At 34.2% G+C, this 23,499-nt stretch overlaps 1 protein-coding gene across 1 annotated transcript in view; it reads left to right on the top strand.

The window, feature by feature from the left end:
* The window catches only part of LOC124642177 (Down syndrome cell adhesion molecule-like protein Dscam2), a 76,095-nt gene extending 53,059 nt beyond the window's left edge, over positions 1-23,036 (top strand). The window contains exons 27-31 of the mRNA XM_047180489.1: positions 7,940-8,057; positions 9,249-9,403; positions 9,798-9,911; positions 19,740-19,817; positions 21,528-23,036. Coding sequence (XP_047036445.1) covers positions 7,940-8,057; positions 9,249-9,403; positions 9,798-9,911; positions 19,740-19,817; positions 21,528-21,556 — 494 coding nt within the window. The 3' untranslated portion in view covers positions 21,557-23,036. The remainder of the gene's footprint in view (positions 1-7,939; positions 8,058-9,248; positions 9,404-9,797; positions 9,912-19,739; positions 19,818-21,527) is intronic.
* Positions 23,037-23,499: the final 463 nt, after the last annotated feature.

Here is a 23,499-nt window from a genome sequence, read left to right as displayed (position 1 = left end):
TCAGTAATGTTTGATCCCATTAGTACGAAGTATTTGTGATGCTTGTATTTGTTTATGTAAGATGATTTTTTGTATTTGTAACATGTTGGTTTTGATAGTTTTGGATCTATAAGTTCCATCGTCATCATCATCATTCCCTGATCCTTATCCTAATTTGTTATTTGTGGTCGGCAGAGCATATCTTCTTCTTCCATATTTTCTTGTCTGCCGTCATCTCTAGTATACCAATGTCGGTAAATACGTAAGCTTACTCGTATTTAATAACTCCACACTCAAAGTTAGTTATATATATAAATGACTTTAGTAAATAAAGCCCCTAAAATAAACCAACAATATTTACTTACATATAAATATGAACTAAAATTCCACAAAACCCACGCTAGATTTAACTTATACATCAAATAGAGCTCTTTCAAAACTTGCTCCACAAAATAACTAGTCGAAAGCTCCACCTGTGTCTAGGACAAAGTTCAGTCTACCTAGACACATTAAGGTCTAAACTTAGACAACGTTGAAAGTGACTAGAACTCCATTAATATTAATTTCTAGCGAAACTAGTTCAAAGATATAACTGTGACTTTTCGAAACTGGAGCTTGGTAACGTCTGTTGCTTGAAAGGAGGCTCAAGTAGTGGTAGGTGTAGCTGTTTTCAATCTGTAGGCAACCAATCAGGGTGAGTAAAATCTTTATGTTAATAAAATCAAGAGAAAAACTGTTCCTTAAGCGGGATTAAATAGGATTAGTGATTAATTTCTTAATGGGGAAATCTAATTTCACTTTATACAAGAATCGATCGTAAAGTGATTGTCTTTGTAATCGCTAGATTACGGCCTAATTAGGTAAGATAGAAGGCAGAGTATAGAATATTCGTTTATAAGAGTATTGATTACAATAATAAATGAACGTTATAGCTTTTTGTAAATGTTTGTACCTATGTTTGTTACTGCTGCACGCATAAACTATGGAATGGATTTTCAAGGAATTTTGCAATAATGTAGATTATGTATAAAACGAATGAACAGGATACACTTTATCATGTGCGTCAAGTAGTTCCATTAGGAGGCAGGCGAAAGCGCGGACAGAAGCTGGTAATGGAATATAAGAAAGTAAAAGTTACAAAGCCACTTACGTATATGATTTAAAAGACATCAATTAGTATCGACCAGCAATTTTCTCTTACAATATCCTTGGTCCTTATAACAACAAGACAAGACCTCGTTTCGTAATATAACGAGCATGATAACATTACCAAGTTGCCTAAATGAATTATATCAAAGTTTGTAAGGAAAAGCGGTCAGCTTACATCTCGCTTATTGGCTTAATGTAAATAGTTTGTAAGCAATGATCGATCACCGGCTTATAGAACAAGGAAACTGTAGGGTTGTTACCACGGAGAAAGGAAAGATAGCGGAGATGCTATAAGGAAGGTCGGTCAGGTGCCTTCTTGTAGGTCAAGTTACTTACAGCAGACATGATTAATTGCTTCAACTCACAAGGCGTTCGGGTTCCCTATCAAATCAAATAAATCAATGATTAGTATTTGAGTTTATAATGAAAATAATGGGCCGGGTTCCAATTAAGATATGCAAGGGTGGAGCTAGTAACGTTCCTCGTCCCCCGAACACCCGCATTTTGGCACGCTACTTTCTTAGGATATTTTGCGTTATGACATCTCCGCTGGTAATTTTGTTTTCTATGGAACTGCGGAACTATAGGATTGTAACACACTGGGTGTATTGAAGCGAGTTTCTTGCTTCAAAAGTTTGTGATGTTATGAGGCTTTATTTTTGTGGGAAGTTAAATTGATGGGTAATAGTTCTCGTGTGTAAGTATTAAGTTTAAATGGTTTTATAATAACATGACGTAGTATAGGATGATATATGACAAGGCAATTTTAGTCAGCCAACTAAACAATTCCACGAACAGTGGGAGACAGGAAATTAGATCGAACTTAACATTTAATATGATGTCGTAAACATAAATGTGCTACGGTTTCGGGAAGTATTTTCAATACCAATTACCTATAATACGCTTTTCGATTAAAAAAATAAAGTAGTAATAACTTTTTTTATTCAGTGTTTTAAAAATTTCCTTAACACATCTTTTTGCTATTACACTAGCAATTTCACGTGCTCCTTTCAACTGTTTGCACGTGAAGAAGTAACGAACATAGGTACACTCACATTCACAAAATTTCGCCTATATAATATTAGTGTAATGATAATTTCGTCCTACATAAGACAAATTATCGCAAAACCTTCACAACACTCAAAAACTCTTACTCGCCATTAATCATTACCAACTTAGAAGCGTCTAAAACAATTGCGCGAAACCTCACTAACTCCTTATAGTTTGTCAAGACATAATTGTGAACAAATGACGAAAGTTTGATGTTGCCATCAAAAGTTGCCTTATCAACCGTGACAGGCTTGAGATGAAATTGTGTCATTGAACACAAATAAGGCAGAAGTTTTAGTACTAAGCGGAGCGGAAATTATTTTGTGAAGAGTAGCAGTACATATTTACCAATTTATGTAGGTATGGTTTGCGAAGACTTTGGTGTAACACAAACTATTAGCAACTAATTCCCGAATATAAGAAAGTGCGTGTAGCATATTATCACACGCCTAGCGCACCTCGCTTGTCCTGTGTATCTTAAAATAAAGTCATTAGATGGCGAGAACACCTATGGATGTTACTTGAACGTTAGTTCCTGTTATTTAAGTACCTACAGCTTTTCAGTTTTTGTAGTTTATGTAGACGTTTTATTGCCAGTTATCTAAAAATAATTTTGTTCCTCCTTAATAGAGAATTTTCACATTTTATGTTATTTTGGGTTGTGATGTTATTCCTTTAGTGTAAATTAATCAAAACTTTATTTTTCTATTATTAACAACAGTAACAAAATCGTCTAAAACAAAAAGTTATAAAACCATGTACAAATTAAAGTTTATAAATAGCAATGACAGGAATTCATGCAGGTATGGAATAGATTTTATCAACTCCAAATTAAAACAATGTCACGTTTTAATTAAACTTTGTCACATATTGTTTGCAGTATATTGTTAAAATTTTGTACCTAATTGAAATTAAAATGCGAACAGAAGCCTTATAAAATATCGTTCTTTTACTATTTGACGAGGGGTAACTTTTATCTTATATACGGTTATTAAAATTATACAGAAAATTCTCTAGCTTCCTGTGGTACTACTTACTTTCTAATTAAGTAGTCCGTATATTACTCTGATCTATAAACATATAGTTTGACTGCGAAGTTTCATCAGAGTCCGTTCCTGCTGTTGCGACTGAAGATGTAACAAACAAACACACATTTCCAGTACCTTTCATCTTTATAATATGATACCTACACCTACTTAATTACCTACACATTAGGTACGTATTTCGTTAGTGTAAAAATATATTTGAAAGGTTTTTATACCTCTAGCTTACCGAAATAGTAGATAGTAGACCTTACTCATAAATACACATGGCAACTTCATTATAAATTTTCACTTTACAATACACTAGTATTTTAGTATTGAAAATTAAAAGTTTGAAAGCTAAAATTGCACAAAGCACTTTATTTCAGACTGAAAACTGAAAATCAATGCTGAAACATTGACCCTTATATTCGACGTAACCTAGTTTTTCCCTTCGATATGTTACCGTAGTAAAACATAATTTACACCGCATGATTGTAACTGTTTTTTTAATAACGTATGACAGCCGGTAACGATATTTTTAACGCTGTATTTTTTCAGTGTGAAATTGTTGATTTTTATTCATATGATGCTGTGAAGTTGGTTTATTTTTTATATCATTTTGTTTTGTGTATTCATAGTATGATTTTTGTCACCACTAATTTGCAAATACATTTATTGGCGTTACATGGATTTAAAATTACTTTTTCTTTTGTTTTTAATTTGTAAATGTGTGGTTATTGCGTTTTGTTTTTAATAATTGTTTTTATGTGAAAAAATTGGTACCAAAAATATAAGATACAGTTGGACAAATAATAACCAGATCACAAATCGCAAAGGAGTAAATAGCAAATTCATAAACACGAAAGCAAGCTGATTGTATTTTTGTGGTCCTTAAAGGCAGACCGATATAGGTTACTTTTAATACGTACGTAAAAAATACTTTTTTCATTGCTACGGAAAGACGTAGTTTATTTAAAAACCGCCAATCGACCTTCCTAAACTCAAGCCTTTACTCAAGGCACTCCCGTTTACTTCGCAAAATGTTTTGACGCTCCAACCACAAATTATTTCGTCAAAATTTGCTCGTAAAGCTGATTACTGTGGGCCCGTTTAGGCCTGTACTTGGAGTGTTGAATCAATTGGATACGATATTGCCATGCCTTCCTACTGTCAAAAATATGATGCCGTATAACATGTATGACCCATTTTGTCTTAAAGACTACTTCCTTTACAATACATGCCGAATTTCGACCTTATTGTATACCAAAACTTGCGATTAGGAGGATTGTTCGCGCGAGTTACCGCGACCTTAGTACATAAAGGGCTTAAGAAGGAACATGTTGGGATCTGACACTGCCTCGCGGGTGCTGTGTGCAGCGTGAAGCATCATTTGATGATTTCCTATAAAAAAAGAAGGTCATACTTGTCCTTGTTCATAATACATGTGTGTGTCAAGCTTATGCTTATAATTTTATCATTTTTTTCGTGTGCATAACGATGTGATCAAAATGCATAAGTGAGCTATCACTATTGGTTGCGTTGCCTCGATCCCCGTGCGTAAATTGGCAGAATTTTTCACATAGAGATTTGCGCCCATGGCAGCTCCGGTTGGTTTAACGCTCTTAGAGCCTGTGATGTCAATTTCTATTGGAGTATATTTTAGGAAGGTTTTATGGGTCTTCGCTGTGCTTTTATTATAAAAGCTTTGGTTCTCTATTGTGGTTTATAAAGCTTTGTTGTATAAGCTATTTTATAGGTTTATTGAAGTATTTTGCTTTTGTTTATTTTTAACGTAGTTTTTGAATGTTTGGAGTTAATAAAGTCGTTATATTTTTGAATTGACTGAATAAGATAAGAGAAAAATTACTTTTGAGAAATTGCAGATTTATGAGATCTGTTTGGCTAAAGCCAGTATTTTACGTAAACCCATTAGTTTGGATAAAGAATTTTCCAATTAGACAATGAGATCGAAAATCGAAAAATCTGAAATATATTTACTTACATTGACTCTTAATATCTACCTATCTACTTGGCATATCATTCTGAATATCTACCACTTCATATCACATTTTCACTCGCATAAGACAGAAGCTAGCTTCATCAACTCGTTTTCAACCATATACTTACTTGTCTTGCTCAGAGTACAAATTACAGCACAAATTAGGATTCCATATACTGCAACACCAACATACATCTCAAAGATACTTAAACATCATTGATATACCGCTCCTTAGAGCATCTAACCAACAGTAAACGCGATTGCCGTCCATGCCTTAATATTCCTCTCATCCAAAGGTTCGAGAGTTATTGCATACTAACATGTAGGTATGCTTCAAGCGTGTGCTTGTGTTTGTAAATTTTAATCATGTGATCGAAAATGCTTGATATAGTTACCTATCACTATTTGCTTCGTTCCCTTTGTGAGTTGGCAAACGTTTTTCCTCGCTTTTTGTGAGCAACAATCTCACTCCCAGCGGTTCCAGTTGGTTAACGATTCTAAAAAGGCTACCAATCTTGCAGAATGTTATCCTCTATGAATTGATGGTTTCAATATATTGTATCTCCGTGTTTCTGGTTCTCCTATATTCCTAAGTTTCAGGTATATTCACAGTGTAAGCCATTGAGTAGGTATATCCTGCGTGCCTATGTATTTCATGAAACTGAATTAAGCATTGCGGAGAAGCAAAGTCTTTTGTGTGTGTGTAGGATATTGAATTCATGTAATGTGTTTGTTTAAAATATTGTAGCTTTATCGTTGTCAGTATTTAATAAGAATAAGCTGGACACACATTAATACGCAACACTATACAAAAATAAATATTCTATCGGTTTGACATAACAGCTATGTTTTAAAACACGAAAGCGGTTGAATCATAGTTCTATACACAATGAAAACTTATAATATAAAACAAAGTCCCCGCCGCGTTTGTCTCCCTGTTTGCGATAAATTCAAAAACTAATGCACCGATTTTCACGAGGATCTCGCAGATTCGATAGCATAATTCTCAAAAAAAGTTTTAGTACCTGTATAGTTTGCGGGCGACCGTTTGTATGTGTATAAATGTACAATTAGGTACATTTTTTTTTAAACGTAAGATGAAAAGCGTGCAGAAAAGACCTTACATAAAAAAACTGTTTCAATAGCCAATCTAGTTACGCGACAGTTAGTTGAGGTCATAAAAAAGTAATGCAAATAAACCAGCCTCATACTCCTCATACACGCAAAACCCGAAGCCCCAAAACTACATATGAACCTAGAAATTATTCTGCGAAACTTGATACCACCCAGTCTCGACGGATGTGGCTAACTAGAGCCATCCTACTATGGAGAATAAAATGACTATCGGAGGTGCCATAACGGAAAGTCTCTTAAGAAAGTAGCGCGCCAAAATACGGGTGAGCGGGGGACGAGGAACGTTACTGTCTTCGCCCTTACACGCCTTTTTTGGACCTGATAATTTTTTGTAATACCGAAAATTTGATGTCTTATAGAACCCTCGTTAGTTCACTCGTAATTGATCGTTTTGGTCATGCCCATCTTACCTATTTAACCTACACACCTTTTTTGGACCCGATTTTTTTTTGTAATACCAATAATCTTTGACAGATGTCTCAAAAAACCCGAACGCATCTTTAGTCCACTCTTTTTGGTCATGCCACCGTAGGTATTTGACCTAGAAGAAAGCGCCTGACCTACCTGCATTATGGCATCTCCACTCTTCCTTACTCCGCGGGTTCAACTCGGGCACCCAATAACCTAGTTTTAGGAAGCCTGAAATTTGTACGAACCGGGTAATCAGGTTTAACCTATGTGTACGAACATTAGCTACTGATTTGAAATCTATGTTCCCTTTGACGGTGATTAATTGATGGTTGATAAAGGTTAGGTTTATGTTTGTGGAGTGAGGCAGTGTACTAGATACCTATCTTTGGACATTACTGAAAGGCTGTTAGAAATTACATTTATGTGCATACCTTAGTTTTATGTTTTTTTCAACCACAGCTATCATTAATGGATTTTAACCTTAGTGATATATGTGAGTCGTGGTGGCCTAGTGGGCAAAGAACCGACCTCTCGAGTATGAGGGCGCGGGTTCGATTCCAGGTCAGGCAAGTACCAATGCAACTTTTCTAAGTTTGTATGTACTTTCTAAGTATATCTTAGACACCAATGACTGTGTTTCGGATGGCACGTTAAACTGTAGGTCCCGGCTGTCATTGAACATCCTTGGCAGTCGTTACGGGTAGTCAGAAGCCAGTAAGTCTGACACCAGTCTAACCAAGGGGCATCGGGTTGCCCGGGTAACTGGGTTGAGGAGGTCAGATAGGCAGTCGCTTCTTGTAAAGCACTGGTACTCAGCTGAATCCGGTTAGACTGGAAGCCGACCCCAACATAGTTTGGGAAAAGGCTCGGAGGATTCCATCATCCTCCGAACCTTAGTGAAATATTTTAATATTGTATTATTCTCTTGTTATTTTAAATTTTTATTCTGAAGGGTCGTTAATTTTTAAGATTTGTAGTCCAATCAATTTGTTTCAACATGTTCATCTTCTACCTAGCCTTTTTCTCCAACTATATTGGAGGTCGGCTTCCAGTCAAAACCAATACAGCTGAGTACCAGTATTTTACATGGAGCGACTGCCTACCTGACTTCATCAACCCAGTTACCTACCAGAGGAAACATAAATATCTGCAATTATATATGTAAGTAATTACAAAAATATTTTTGTTGCAGAGGAAATCGGTCCACCATCAGAGTTGTTCGATCTGAACATGTTGGTCATCGTTTGCAGCTCTATTCTACTGGTCATATGTCTTATGGCCTTCTTCTGTATACTATTTAGAAGACACAGGTGAGTTATGACTTTAAGAGTTTGAAATCTTTTTGCAGTCAGAACCGTCTTTAATATGTTAACTTTTGGTCATTTGCACTGCGTTTCTTTACCCACCCATATACATTTTTTATCATTTTATGTATGAAGACAGGTGGTCGATTTTATATAAAAAAATTCCAAGTGCGAGTCGGAATCGCACACGAAGGATTCCGTAAAATTACTTAGAAAATGAGACGGACAGACGGAAAGAGGAGCGAAAACAATAGGGTCCCGTTTTATCCTTTGGGTACGGAACCCTAAAAACCGAGAACACAAATCGTGCGCAGTAGCATAAAGAAGGTGGAGAGTTCGGTCTTCTAAACCACGTTCTTAGAAACCAATTTTACAATATTCACAACTTTAATTCTGTTTAAGTTAGTGGTATTGCAAAATAAACAAAGCCACAAACCCAACAAATATTACATTCAATAATTACTATCAAACAATCCAATTTGTGTTTGCTTCGTAGTTGAAACAACAGTTATTAATAATGTGTCTATTATCTGACCCGACATAACCCGTTGTGTCCTGTCATTCGATTGCAGACCAAATGAAAATACTTAATGAGAATATTTTGATGATACAATATTCAGGGCTGGTTGAATCGTCATCAAAACTAAGTTTAAAGGAATTATTAAATTAAGGGTTTTTCTTTTGATATCGATAGTTCGTAACACGTGCAAAAATTACGCTCCCTTTCTGTTATGTCTTCCTTTTAAGCGTTCCTTTAACTAAGTTATGGTTGATTAATCCCGATTGATGTGATTGAGGAAACCAGCAATTATCTTATTTGATGAAATTGCGATACAGTCAAATTATAAGTGGACAATCAAAAATATATTATGCGCCATTTTGTTTATGCCTTCACCTCAATTGAACTTAGAAAAAACTTGCCAGTATCAAAACTACTGCTTCGTTTAATTTTATTATATATTTTAAATTTTAAGGCTGGAAACAGCACGACGCTGTTATGCTGCTATATCTGTGCAAGTCTATGAACGCGCACACAGCTACGCTGAAGGTAAGCGCGTGATTTAGTATGTGACAAGTTCTTCAAGACATACACTGACCGTCGGCCGAGCACTGTTTCCAGCCTAAAACTGTCATGTAATATAGTCACAGTAGCTCTCGAAAAAACAATTCAAATAATTATGGTTCTGTATCTAACAGACAAAACTACACATCTCAATACCGCCACTCCATTGCCGATGAAGTGAAATCCCGTAACGAAAGCGTAGCCTCCCAGTCGGAACATAAGGAACGGTACGCGCATGCGCCGAGGATATACACCTCGCCGGTACACAATAGGAAGGCTGGGAAGAATGGTAAGATTGTCATCATCATTATTTATCTGTAGGTCAGCGGTAACTAGAACCCTTTAAAACCATGGAGACCAAAAAAATAAAAACAACATCCAAATTGAGATCCTCCTTATGTTTTGGGGAAATAGATATAATATGGTCCCTACTCTCTCAGAGTAGGGGCGTGTGCAGTTTACAATATAGCTGCAGTTCATACAATGTATCATGCAAGATATACCCTTCTTAGAACTCATGAATAACGACCAAAATAAACAGAACCATTAACAACTTAAACATAGCAATACTTTTTAAAATAATATTAAGAAACACAAAACTTTGTGTACGTTTAAAAATTACTTATAAAATGATTCTTCTCTTCGAATAAGTCTCATAAAAGTAACCACTTTTGTTCCAACAGAAATGTTCGAGATAAGTCCTTACGCGGAATTTGCACTGGGCTTCAGAACGTTTGATCACGTCGAGAATCAGGATCTACCGAGCAGACTGCCGAGTAGACCGAGGTTTGACACTGGTAAGTGACTATAATAAAACAATTATTTAATTTTGTAGTTTAGTTACGTTAGTACTAAAGAACTTTTATGATTTTCTTTGGAATCGTAAGCGGCATACCTCAGGGAACTATTATTGGACCGATTCATTTTACTTGCGAAACCATATTACATCAAAAAAAAAATAATGCCAACACCAATAAATTATATTTAGGTACTATTAGCAGTATTTAAGGCATTTATGTTTTGGTTATCTGGTTCAATTAAATTTTGACATAATGCATGCCGAAGCTATCAAAAACGAGTACATGTCAATAATGTATTACAAAATAAATGATCAACTTTCCTACTTACTATTAATCGGATTAAATCATAAACCAAAAGCGTACAAACGCACACTATTCATGCATTACAAATTCATAATATGTGCATAATTAGGCTTTTCAATAATATGATTCCCGTCCGTCCTAAATACATTACTATCATTCTACCTATGTTTACTAAATATACAAACATTTTCAAATAATTCAGGAATTTCAATGCAAAAGCTTTGTACATGCGAATTGGTTACTGGGCCTGATAATTATAATTAGTTTTATTTAAATATATGTTCGCATTGGACGCTTTGTGTTTTGGTAACTCAATAATATTGTAATGAACGGTTTGTTTGACCGCATTTGTGTGAAATAGAAAGAGAATTTACATTTCAGAGTTAGTATCGTCAATGTGGGCATACATATGTACTAGTAATCATAGTAATTTTCTCCTTTTAGTCTTCCTCCCTGTTAAAAAAAAATCTGTGAACGATAAAAACTGTGTTTCAAATTGTTATTCTTGTAATCAAACTATGAAATCGAATAAAAACTTACCTTCATGCATTCATGCATTTATAGCGATGATGTCAAAGAAGGCATACAAAGCAGTATTTCAATGCAGAAAATATCTATACCTACTGAAACATAAGTATCGTTCTCAACTCAAACGAGAAGTTACCTATAGCCTTTACAATTCACTTCAATGCAATAAGTACCCTCTCTTAAACCTTTTCCGAGAATATCAATCAAAACGCAATCAATATTATTGATGTCTTTGATATTATACCATCAAAGGTATAAGCAGTCTCGTGTACTGCTAATAAAATTAACATGAAATCAAGGAAATTGATATTGGTTTTCTATCAAATTTTAGCGAGTCACAAAATGAAAATAAGATCGCTTTTGAAAATTGACGTGGAAAGAAATTATCTGGAGTCTATATTTAGATCAAACATGGTACCTGTATCCGTGGCTAGATTACCTACAACATGTAGTTAATTAAACATGCCTGCTGTAAAATTAATAGTAACAAAATCATATTCTTAGTATATCAAATACATGTAAATCAAAATTTTTGCTTGTTTGTTGTTGGCATATTAAATTTATATAAATTGCCTGAGTTCGTCACAAAATCTAAAAGTTATCTCGAACCAAACTACGTTCGCCAGCCGGTCTACCTACCCGAATATGTAAAATTTTTACCAATCGAATTTTATCCGGAATTTTTTTCAACCTTATCTTATATATAGTGAATAGAGGAATCTATTCACTATTGTGATAAGGTTGAAAATCGATTGACAGAAACTTGACAGACAGAAAAAAAATTACTCTGTCGTCTATACAAATAGAAATTATGAACATCATTTATATTACAAAACGATTGGGTCCAAGCTACCAACGGTCATTTTGTTGCAACAATCCCCAAAGATTTCCCCATTGGTCCTTATTCCCAAAACACCATCAAGTTATTAACTCCCAATTCAAGATGGGTTGCCCAACCTGAAAATATTAATTAAATACAAACAATAAGATTTGGATAGACAACATAAATCTGTTTGGTACTGTGTTCAATATTCAGGATTAGGTAAGAGGCAATTTACCAATTGAAACGTACCTTGCTATCGTTTGAGCACATTGTTTCACAGATAATATAATTTTATGTTTTCTAGATGTGCTATGTTTTCAAGTTTTTTTAAGTAATTATCGTAGAAAGACGATGATCGGTTTGAACCTTTGGTTTTTTGTTTTTCTGTTTATTTATTTGCACCTTCCTTATGTATATCTCTATCTCCGTATTAGTAGGGCCTTATATAATGTACATATTTTAAAATGTTTATTCTGTGAACTATTTTGTAGAAAACTGATGGAGGTACAACCAATATGCATGAGAAAATGATACAATTTAGCTTCGGCTATGTATATAGTATAGGCATACATATTATAATACAATTATGTACCTATCCATTACTTATGTACCTAAACATTCACAGGGTTATTAAAAAATACATACACAAAGCTAACTAAGTACTAAAATAATAAAAATGTTAATTAGACTTCTACACTTTCGTTCAATGCACAATTTATTCAACGATTGGTCTCGTTAAACGTTCTGAGAACTCCCACAAGTTTGAAAATTGCTCCAACCTCAAGATATTGGTATTCGCCAGTAATTAAATGACGGAGTCACTACGGATTATTCAAATAGCAGTCCTTCTATAAAATTATGATATTCAACCGCTCTTGGTTAACATTTAAATCAGTCACAACTTAGTCGAAAGGGAAAATTGTGTTAAAAATTTTGCTCATGAAGTTACCATACCTGTACAAAGAGCGTGGTCAAAAACATAATAAGAACAGTCAATTGAATATAAAATATAGGAAAATAGGTAAAACCTAGTGGAAAAAACTGCCACTGGGTACGTTGTACATAATACGATACTTTTTCATTGTATGTGCGATAACGACTAAATCAGTGACGAAACGTAGGTATTAAATTAGATCTTAATTTCGCTTTTTTACACAAGAGAAAAAAATCTAAAAAAACAGTGAAGACCGCTGGCACATCTAGGCACTCTACAAATCGCTTCTAGTTATCACGTTTCGTTTGAATTATGAGACAGTCCCTGTCGTATATTTCAGTCTGACATTTCAAATGAATTCTATTCAAATTCTAGACGCTGTTATCATTAATTGAATTCCCTTCAAAGCCTCCCTTAAATTATTATTTAGTTATTCCAAGGCCGGTTTTCGAGTTGATTTTTAAGATTATTTTGTGTTGTATCAAATATTTTTTTGGGACTGGAAGTTATTGTGTTAATTTTAAGGATTATGAAGTAAAATGAAAAATAATACTCATACTCATTGTATACTGCTGAAGAATTTGTTTATCTGAGTTACCTTACTAAGGAACAATTGTAAAGATTTGAAAAAATACTTCATTGTTAGATAGCCCATTGTTAGATTAATGAAGGGTACCTAAACTGATAGATCCATAATCATGCTTGAATAAAAAATGTATTTTATAGTTTCTTCTTCATATTCTAGGCTTCGTATTCGTCGTTGCCATTAAAAAATCATTTTGTTGTCACTTCAAATAACTTTGAAAGTCGAGAAAATGTTCGTTGAAGACAATTTTTGACGTTTATGCTAATCAATTTTCATTGTTCGAGTTTTATGAATCTTTTTTTAATTACACCACGAGCCAAAGTTAGATTGCTTTCTAAGATTATTAATCAAAGTTTATGTCAAGTGTTTTCTTTCTTTTAAGTTTTTTGTGACTCAAAATTTTTGAACTCAAGTGTAGGCAAAGTCGAGTTGGTTTGGCTGATGAAGCGTTCAAAATAACTTTATAAATAAAATACTTGCTGATAGGATCGGTCTTGATGTTATCAAATCAAATCAAAATACGTTTATTATCAGGCTGCATTGGCCCATAGATATATACCTTACAAACTAACATACATTTAATATTATACAAAATTGTTGGTATATAAACAATATCCATTATTAATAACATCTAAGATATACCTTCCTTTGCCTCAGGCGACTGTACAGGTAAAAGAGAATTGGAGCGAGCACGCAGCCCTGGTCCACACCGCAGCTCATTTTAAAGAACTCCGAGTCTTCGCCCTGCACACTGACAAAACAGCGCATGTCATAATACAGGCGACGTATCATTCTTATAAACTTATCCGTGCATTTATAAGGAAGCACATAAGAGTGTTCATAAGGAAGTACATAAGAGTGTTCATAAGTACATAAGGGTGTACATAAGGAAGTACATAAGAGTGTTCATAAGAGTGTTCATAAGGAAGTACATAAGGGTGTTCATAAGAAAGTACATAAGGGTGTTCATAAGGAAGTACATAAGGGTGTACCTAAGGAAGTACATAAGGGTGTACATAAGGAATTACATAAGTGTTATAAGGAAGTACATAAGAGTGTTCATAAGGAAGTACATAAGAGTGTTCATAAGGAAGTACATAAGAGTGTACATAGGGAAGTGCATAAGAGTGTTCATGAGGAAATATATAAGTGTACATAAGGCAGTACATAAGGGTGTACATAAGGAAGAACATAAGAGTGTTCATAAGGAAGTACATAAGGGTGTACATAAGAGTGTACATAGGGAAGTACATAAGGGTGTACATAAGGAAGTACATAAGAGTGTTCATAAGGAAGTACATAAGAGTGTTATAAGGAAGTACATAATAGTGTTCATAAGGAAGTATATAAGAGTGTACATAAGGAAGTACATAAGGGTGTACATAAGGAATTACATAAGTGTTCATAAGGAAGTACATAAGAGTGTTCATAAGGAAGTACATAAGAGTGTTCATAAGGAAGTACATAATAATGTCGGGACACCTTTTTCACCCTCGGTCGGTTAGCCCCATGGTAAGTTATTTATTAACTTGTGTTATGGGTGCTAACACAACTGATAAACTACATATAGCTACATATATACATATTTATAAATACATATCATAACACCCAGACCACGGCCAACAAGCATACTCATCACACAAATGTCGACCGAACCGGGAATCGAACCCGGGACCTCAGGTTCGGCGGTCCGGCATGATGACCATTGCGCCATCGAGGTCGTCACAAGAGTGTACATAAGAGTGTTCATAAGGAAGTACATAAGGGTGTACATAAGGAATTACATAAGAGTGTACATAGGGAAGTACATAAGGGTGTTCATAAGAAAGTACATAAGGGTGTTCATAAGGAAGTACATAAGGGTGTACATAAGGAAGAACATAAGGGTGTACATAAGGAAGTACATAAGAGTGTACATAGGGAAGTGCATAAGAGTGTTCATAAGGAAATATATAAGAGTGTACATAAGGAAGTACATAAGAGTGTTCATAAGGAAGTACATAAGGGTGTGCATAAGGAATTACATAAGAGTGTACATAGGGAAGTACATAAGGGTGTTCATAAGAAAGTACAAAAGGGTGTTCATAAGGGAGTACATAAGGGTGTACATAAGGAAGTACATAAGAGTGTACATAGGGAAGTACATAAGGTTGTACATAAGGAAGTACATAAGGAATTACATAAGTGTTATAAGGAAGTACATAACAGTGTTCATAAGGGTGTACATAATAAATTACATAAGAGTATACATAGGGAAGTACATGAGGGTGTACATAAGGAAGTACATAAGAGTGTTCATAAGGAAGAACATAAGGGTGTACATAAGAAGTACATAAGGAATTACATAAGTGTTATAAGGAAGTACATAACAGTGTTCATAAGGGTGTACATAATAAATTACATAAGAGTGTACATAGGGAAGTACATGAGGGTGTACATAAGGAAGTACATAAGAGTGTTCATAAGGAAGTACATAAGGTTGTACATAAGGAAGTACATAAGTGTTATAAGGAAGTACATAAGAGTGTACATTGGGAAGTACATAAGGTTGTACATAAGGAAGTAAATAAGGAATTACATAAGGGTATACATAAGGAAGTACATAAGGGTGTACATAAGGAAGTACATAAGAGTGTACATAAGGAATTACATAAGAGTGTACATAGGGAAGTACATAAGGGTGTTCATAAGAAAGTACATAAGGGTGTTCATAAGGAAGTACATAAGGGTGTACATAAGGAAGAACATAAGGGTGTACATAAGGAAGTACATAAGGAATTACATAAGTGTTATAAGGAAGTACATAAGAGTGTACATAGGGAAGTACATAAGGTTGTACATAAGGAAGTAAATAAGGAATTACATAAGGGTGTACATAAGGAAGTACATAAGGAAGTACATAAGGAATTACATAAGTGTTATAAGGAAGTACATAAGAGTGTTCATAAGGAAGTACATAAGAGTGTTCATAAGGAAGTACATAAGAGTGTACATAAGGAAGTACATAAGGGTGTACATAAGGAAGTACATAAGAGTGTTCATAAGGAAGTACATAAGGGTGTACATAAGGAATTGCATAAGAGTGTACTTAGGGAAGTACATGAGGGTGTTCATAAGGAAGTACATAAGGAATTACATAAATGTTATAAGGAAGTACATAAGAGTGTTCATAAGGAAGAACATAAGAGTGTTCATAAGGAAGTACATAAGAGTGTACATAAGGAAGTACATAAGGGTGTACATAAGGAAGTACATAAGAGTGTACATAGGGAAGTGCATAAGAGTGTTCATAAGGAAGTACATAAGTGTTATAAGGAAGTACATAAGAGTGTTCATAAGGAAGTACATAAGAGTGTTCATAAGGAAGTACATAAGAGTGTTCATAAGGAAGTACATAAGAGTGTTCATAAGGAAGTACATAAGAGTGTACATAAGGAAGTACATAAGGGTGTACATAAGGAAGCACATAAGAGTGTTCATAAGGAAGTACATAAGGGTGTACATAAGGAATTACATAAGAGTGTACATAAGGAAGTACATAAGGGTGTACATAAGGAAGTACATAAGGGTGTACATAAGGAAGTACATAATGGTGTACATAAGGAAGTACATAAGAGTGTCCATAAGGAAGTACATAAGGTTGTACATAAGGAATTACATAAGAGTGTACATAGGGAAGTACATAAGGGTGTACATAAGGAAGTACATAATGGTGCTCGTAAGATAGTACATAAGAGTGTTCATAAGGAAGTACATAAGAGTGTACATAAGGAAGTACATAAGAGTGTACATTATGAAGTAGACGATAACCTTATAGCTACGCCTAGATTATTTATCCATGTGCGTGGTGTTGGTCCCACGGGACACGTTTAACTCCTGGCAGAAGCTATATACATTGAGATTTCAAACAAAACATTATATAAAAGCAACGTTCACAAGTAAATAAACGATGCAATTAGCAACATTGTATCTCCCACATTTTTCTTCCAGTTATTTCGGGAACAGTTTTATTAAGGGAAAGCGGCGAAAGCATTTATTTCCTAATTTAATTAGTTTATATATTACTCTTCTTGTCTCTGCAGTGTGCAGCTAGGAAAACGGCTATTTTTCACTGTATTTCACTAAAATGGTGGGGGGACTAAAGTTCGACCAAATCGTTTTTGCAATTTTGAAGTTCATCATTAGACTCTTTGCGCATTTGTTCATATCTTAGATCTTGTCAAGAAGCTATGCTTTTCCGAAGTTGGATCTAGCAGTGAGAAAACCATGTGAATATGTAATTTATTGACTCGGTACCTAGGTCGGATAGGTATAGTTTATTAGGTTGATAAAATATTCTCAATCATAATTTGGAATATGCAATTTGCAAAATACAAACGTGGTCATAAAATCTATGTTCACACATCTGTTCAGGGAATATAGTACAAGTGTTATCATTCTTATGTTGCATCTTACAAATTAATTATTTAACTCCCTCTGAGCCTAACAGATAATTGCTTAAAATGACCACCAAATACATAAAAAATTCTCCCCACAAAACAAATCAACGCGTCCATTGCAAATTGATCCTTATTTACAACAAAGTTAGGCACATTTTGTGTTGACGCGAAGTTTTTTTCAGCTGAAAGTCACTCTGTCTATAAAGTCCTTATCGCTAACTTTGCAGCCCCTTAAGCATCGTCCCGTTTGACCATTAATCTTGATCTAATTTAATAAAATTGATGACTCCCGCCTTACGTTTAGTTTCGACATTCCGTTTGGGACTTTCAAATAAAGACTGATAAATAGAGGGGAAGGTATACAAACTTGTTGTAGAGATAATTAAGTACTGTTTAAAATTGAACTTCGTTGCTGTACTAAGTGTATAAAGCTGTTAAAAACAGTGGTATACCTTTAGTATTATCCCACCCAATACAAAAATGTGAAAGACTGCCAAGTTCGATAATATGGGAATGCTTCGCCTATAAAAGAAGTGAGATCTGAATAAGTACCAAGTTCCATACACATACCTCAGTTAAAAATAGTTACTTTTTAATGATGTTACTTGGCACTTGGCGCCGACAGAAGCTAGATGTATAATTTAATAACATTAAAGTCTTTAAAATAAATATCAAAAAAAGGGCAATCGATACCTGTACATTTTATTATTATTGTATCAATATTTATCTTGTCGTTAGTAAAGGATAAGCGTAAAAGAAGATTATTAACCACTACAAAGACAGTTGAAACCATCTCCCTATCTTCGTATTTAAACGATCTCGCTTAGAAACAATTGTACTCGTATTTCTATTTAATTGATCTGTCACAATGGTCCAATGTAAAGGCGACGTTCTACCGTTGTGGGACACTGTGACGGACACAAATGTTTCTTCTGGTCTACGCGGTCTAGCAAATAGTAACAAACAGCGAAGGATGTCTAAAATGCCAGCGATCTTTGTACGCGAACACATACAACATTTGAGTAGGCACGTAACTAAAAACCCACCCAAAACAAAAATGTGAAAGGTTGCCAAGTTCGATAATATGGGAATGCTTCGCCTATAAAAGAAGTGAGATCTGAATAAGTACCAAGTTCCATACAAATACCTCAGTTAAAAATAGTTACTTTTTAATGATGCTTCTTGGCAAGTTTTCACACACCTTGTTATAAACCTACTAAACGCAATGAATCAAGTATATCTATTTTCTATTAAAACTTTGTCTATTAAATTTGATATGCGTAAATAAAATAGATTTTGAGTTATAGGGGGGTAGAATTTGGCCCGAAATGGTTCGTGTAATATAACCCACGGCCGGTGTGTCGCTTTTTTTTGCTCGAACTTGGCGGACACACTGCCGTGTGTCTAGATAAACAATCCTTACACGATTACTCTTTATTTGAAATCTCAGTAAAAAAATAAAATGTTTCTAAAATCAATGTAAATACAATAATATCTATACCTTAATCAATTAAATCATGATTTTAATATTTATGAAAAAGTCCTATCGAAATTATTTACCTTTTAATTATTATCTAATTACTTATATTTGAAATATTTATATTATTATTTTTTTATTAATTTAATTAAAGGTTAAATGCCTACTCAAATAGATTATGCACGTAGCTCGCGTTGACGCGAACACGTTTCATGTTCGCGAACAAATGTGCGCGAACAATTTTAGTGGAATCTCGCCATAAGGAAAGCCTTTATCTCGACTCAATTGTTTTACTTCGCCTTTATTGCATGGTTTTACGACTCCGATGCTAAAATGTTGTACTTATTGCTTCAGCCTTATCTGCGTGTAATTTTAGGCGAATTTAGGGAAGGTGTATTGCAGTGATTATTTTTAAAATTTAGACAATATTAATATGTAGAAACTCGTGACTATATAAGTAACAGCCACTTTGTCATAAGGAAGCAACTCTTTGCACGGTTGATCCATGAATGACCATCGATTGTCTTGACGAGTTCATCCGTGTTTTAGAAGGTACGTTAAATTGGTAGGTGCCACTGTAATATGAACATGTTTGGCAGTCGAGTAAGATTCGAAGTCAACCGCAACATAGTTTGGGAAAAGGCTGGGCAGATGATGGTGCCCTATCAATTACTCAAGGAAAGTTTCAAAAGATATTGATAATTGAAAGTCCTAACTACTATATTTTGTTCACAGAAACCAGTTTCCAGACTCGTTCGGAGTCTGATGACAGCGACAGCACATCTAAAGCTACCGTCACTGCTGTACCACGGCGTAAGTGTAATTTGTCACTTCTAGAACCTTCGTTATAGTACCTTGCTAAGGGACGAATACTGAAACGGCAAACTATGTGAAATGCTGCTTAAACATCATTTTACCACTGTCACATTTACGTATATGGCTGCGACATAAACACTTTTAGGTAAGACTTAACTTGAAGTTCTACCACAGATTCTACTCTCTAAGTTTTCAGTACTTCTGGGTATGTATAGTATACATGGTGGTATAGTATACATACCCTACATACATGGTTGTATTTAATTTTGTATAGAAGTTATTACAATGATAATAATAATATTTGTGCAAGAAAAGAAATAAAATATAGAGAAACAAATAAAATATCTTGACTTAGCGCACGAGGTTGTCACCATGTGGGATGTCGACACGGCTGTTATTGTGCCGATTGTCATTACGGCCAATGGTCTAATAGCCAAGAGCCTCGACGAACACCTCAGGAGGCTCTCGTTGGGCGGCTGGATCAAGGGACTGATTCAGAAGGCAGTACTCCTTGATACGGCACGTATTGTGAGGAGGTTTCTGTCTCTGGGACCCTAACCACCGGTACCTTAGACCCTGTGCCCGATATCGGTGGCCATCTATTTTTTATATTTTTAAATGTTTTTTTTATTTTTTTATAATCTAATATTTAAAAATATAAATGATATGTTGAAAGATAAATAAATAACTAACATATTTGTGCAAATAAGAAGTGCAGTATTATGGTGGTATATATGTGTTTTCTACTTAGTCAAAGGCGACTTAAAGACCTTTCACCTGCTCACTACGAAATGATGAAAAAATTGCATCCAATTACATAGATAGGAAAACGCCCATGTATATGTATAGCTAAGTATCACATACGGAAATCCAAATACAGAATCCACCTCGTCACAGCAATATTTCATGACAAATCAAGTTATAATTACTTCCGAAGCACGATAATGAGCTGCCAAACGGACTAATAAATCATTTTACACTTAATTAGAGATACTAATAGTACAGTGGAACTAATAGTTGGTAGTTACTCTTTAATTAATTTTAGGAGGCCTGTCATTATCAGTGTTTAGTTTTGGTTGTTAGGTCTTTGTGAAATTAGGCGAGTTTTGTATAATATAGCTTAGTATGAACACCAGCGTCCACGGATACCATAATATCCAAAAAAAAAACTGTCATCCTCCGAGCCTTTTTTCCCAACTATGTTGGGGTCGGCTTCCAGTCTAACCGGATGTAGCTGAGTACCAGTGCTTTACAAGAAGCGACTGCCCTATCTGACCCCCTCAACCCAGTTACCCGAGCAACCCAATACCCCTTGGTTAGACTCGTATCCAAAAAAAACTGGTCATCCGTATATGGTTACAATAGAGATATTATCATTATATGATTACAATAGTATCCAAACCGACGAGTTGATTTCGTTGAACTCAAAATTGGTGTACTTTTTGGTGAGTATCCAACGTAAATTAGTTGTGAAGGTGCAGACATTAGCTCCATGTAAAATATTGGTCAGCTACTGAGCTGCATCCGGATAGACTGGAAGCCGACTCTAACGTAAAAAAGGCTGTGCAAAAGGCTAGGCATATGATGCTTACATCATCATATAGTGTTAACTATATTATGTTATAAAGAAATGGGTAATTTATTTATTTTTTACTTTTGTGATCATCTTTTGAAATTATTTATTTAATACGTTTACTTTTGTTACAGGTCATTGTCGCACCCCACATCACAGATAACAACAAAAATAGAAAATAGCTATACATAATACATATTATTAACAAAAGAAAAAAAATATTTAGGTAAATGTAATTTTTAATTTAAGCATATCAAGTTGTATCCATAAAATTAAAAGTAAATGTAAAAAATAATTAGTAATTACTTATTGTTTGTATTTATAACTTGATGTCAATGAATTGGTTCTCTCAATTCGCCCAGAAATATGACAGAATTTGGTCAGGTCGGTACTAATGTTGCCAAAGATTTTATCATGTATCAAATAATTAGAAAATCAAAGGAACTTGTTCTGCGAACAATTTATCAATGTGAAAAATGTTTTTGAGGTCTAGAAGACAATATCAATATATAGAAATTAAAGGGGAGGTGAGAATAAGAAAAGAGGAGGAATTAAGGTGAGTATACACAAAAACAATGCAATCTATTTTACAGCTAAGCTTGGTTCACATCTTGATGACAGACACGAGAAATAATTTTTAAAAATGTGCAAACCTTACTGAAATTTTTAGAATGGAAAAGTCTCTGAGACTAATCTTGCTATTAACAGTATTGAATTGTAGGTACAATAGTGAAAATTATACCAAAATATTGCTTAAAACCAAAAAGAAAAAGGTACATACCGAAAAACGGTTTCCGTTTACCTAATATTTTAGAAAAATAGCTTAAAAAATAACCGTAATCTGTGTGTCTCATGCTCTATATGTCATTTACAAAATATTTTGATTTTATATTTTGTAGTTTTCAAAAAGAAAATACTGACTACAGCTTTTCTACTGCCATTCGCTTCACTTGAAGCAACTGAATTGTAAAACATATTTAAATAAAAATAATTAAGAACAAAAAAATATTCATCTCGAAGTATCTTTATTAAAAGACTGATGTTTTAAAATATTTAAAATAAGTTTTAAATGTTCGTGTCAAACTATGTATATGAAAATGTTATGATGTGCTTTGGTAAAATTATGTGCGTGTATAATTTAATTCATTTATTTATTCCAATTTATTTACATAATATTAATTAACATATTGGTAACAGTTTTAGATAAATGTTTAATGTTTTTTAAATATACTATCGAACATTAAATATCGGTACGTATTTTGCTATTAATTACCTACGTGTATTCTTATATTTATTCTTGTTGTGAATTAATTAATTTATCCTCAATACTTAAGATTAGCTACGTAGCTAACTTTATAAATGTTGGTAAGGTATTTTTTTTAACTGTCTTAGTAATGAAATCTGACCATAAAGTTTAATTACAAAAATTATGGTTTCACGATAACATATTATTAATTTTACCAACGCACACCACTATCAGTAGTTCGTAACTGCCAAATTAATTTTAATTGAACTTGTAGAAACTACCTTCGACTTACGAATTGTTTTAACGATTCGTAATCCGTAACTTAAACGACAGTTATCGTGACTTAGAGAGTAAGCCTTTTGTTGATTCTAGTCATTGAATTGTGAAAATAAATGTTTGAAGTACTTATCAGTTTTTGTTTATTTCTTACCTATTCATTTTTTAAAGAAGAGGACCTTATAAAGGTTGCCGGAAGACGCTGGTTGCTGGTCGCCTCCAACAGGTATCTGTGGAGATCTAAGGGGGAGGGCTATGTTCAGCAGTGGACGTCCTATGGCTGAGATAATGATGATGATGATTCATTTTTATACCTGACTCTTCTACAGAATCGATTTTACCAGAATCTTCCGAACGAATCCGTGGTTTCCAATCTTGGTAAGTCTGACTCTGAAAGTTATGGGTACTTCCAGCGGCAGCGTGGATTTTAGGTATTTTCTGACATTTTCAATCAAAACATCATAAGAAAACCAGAGATGTAAGGCCTGATTATTGTCAATCTCACCATTGAAAAATATTATACACAGTAGCATTCTGAAAGAATTGATGCTTTGAATATTGAAAAAGTAGGTAGGTAAAAAGTA

Source organism: Helicoverpa zea, chromosome 24, assembly GCF_022581195.2.
Source record: "Helicoverpa zea isolate HzStark_Cry1AcR chromosome 24, ilHelZeax1.1, whole genome shotgun sequence".
Taxonomy (NCBI): Eukaryota; Metazoa; Arthropoda; class Insecta; order Lepidoptera; family Noctuidae; genus Helicoverpa; species Helicoverpa zea.
This window is presented reverse-complemented; position numbering and strand designations above follow the sequence as displayed.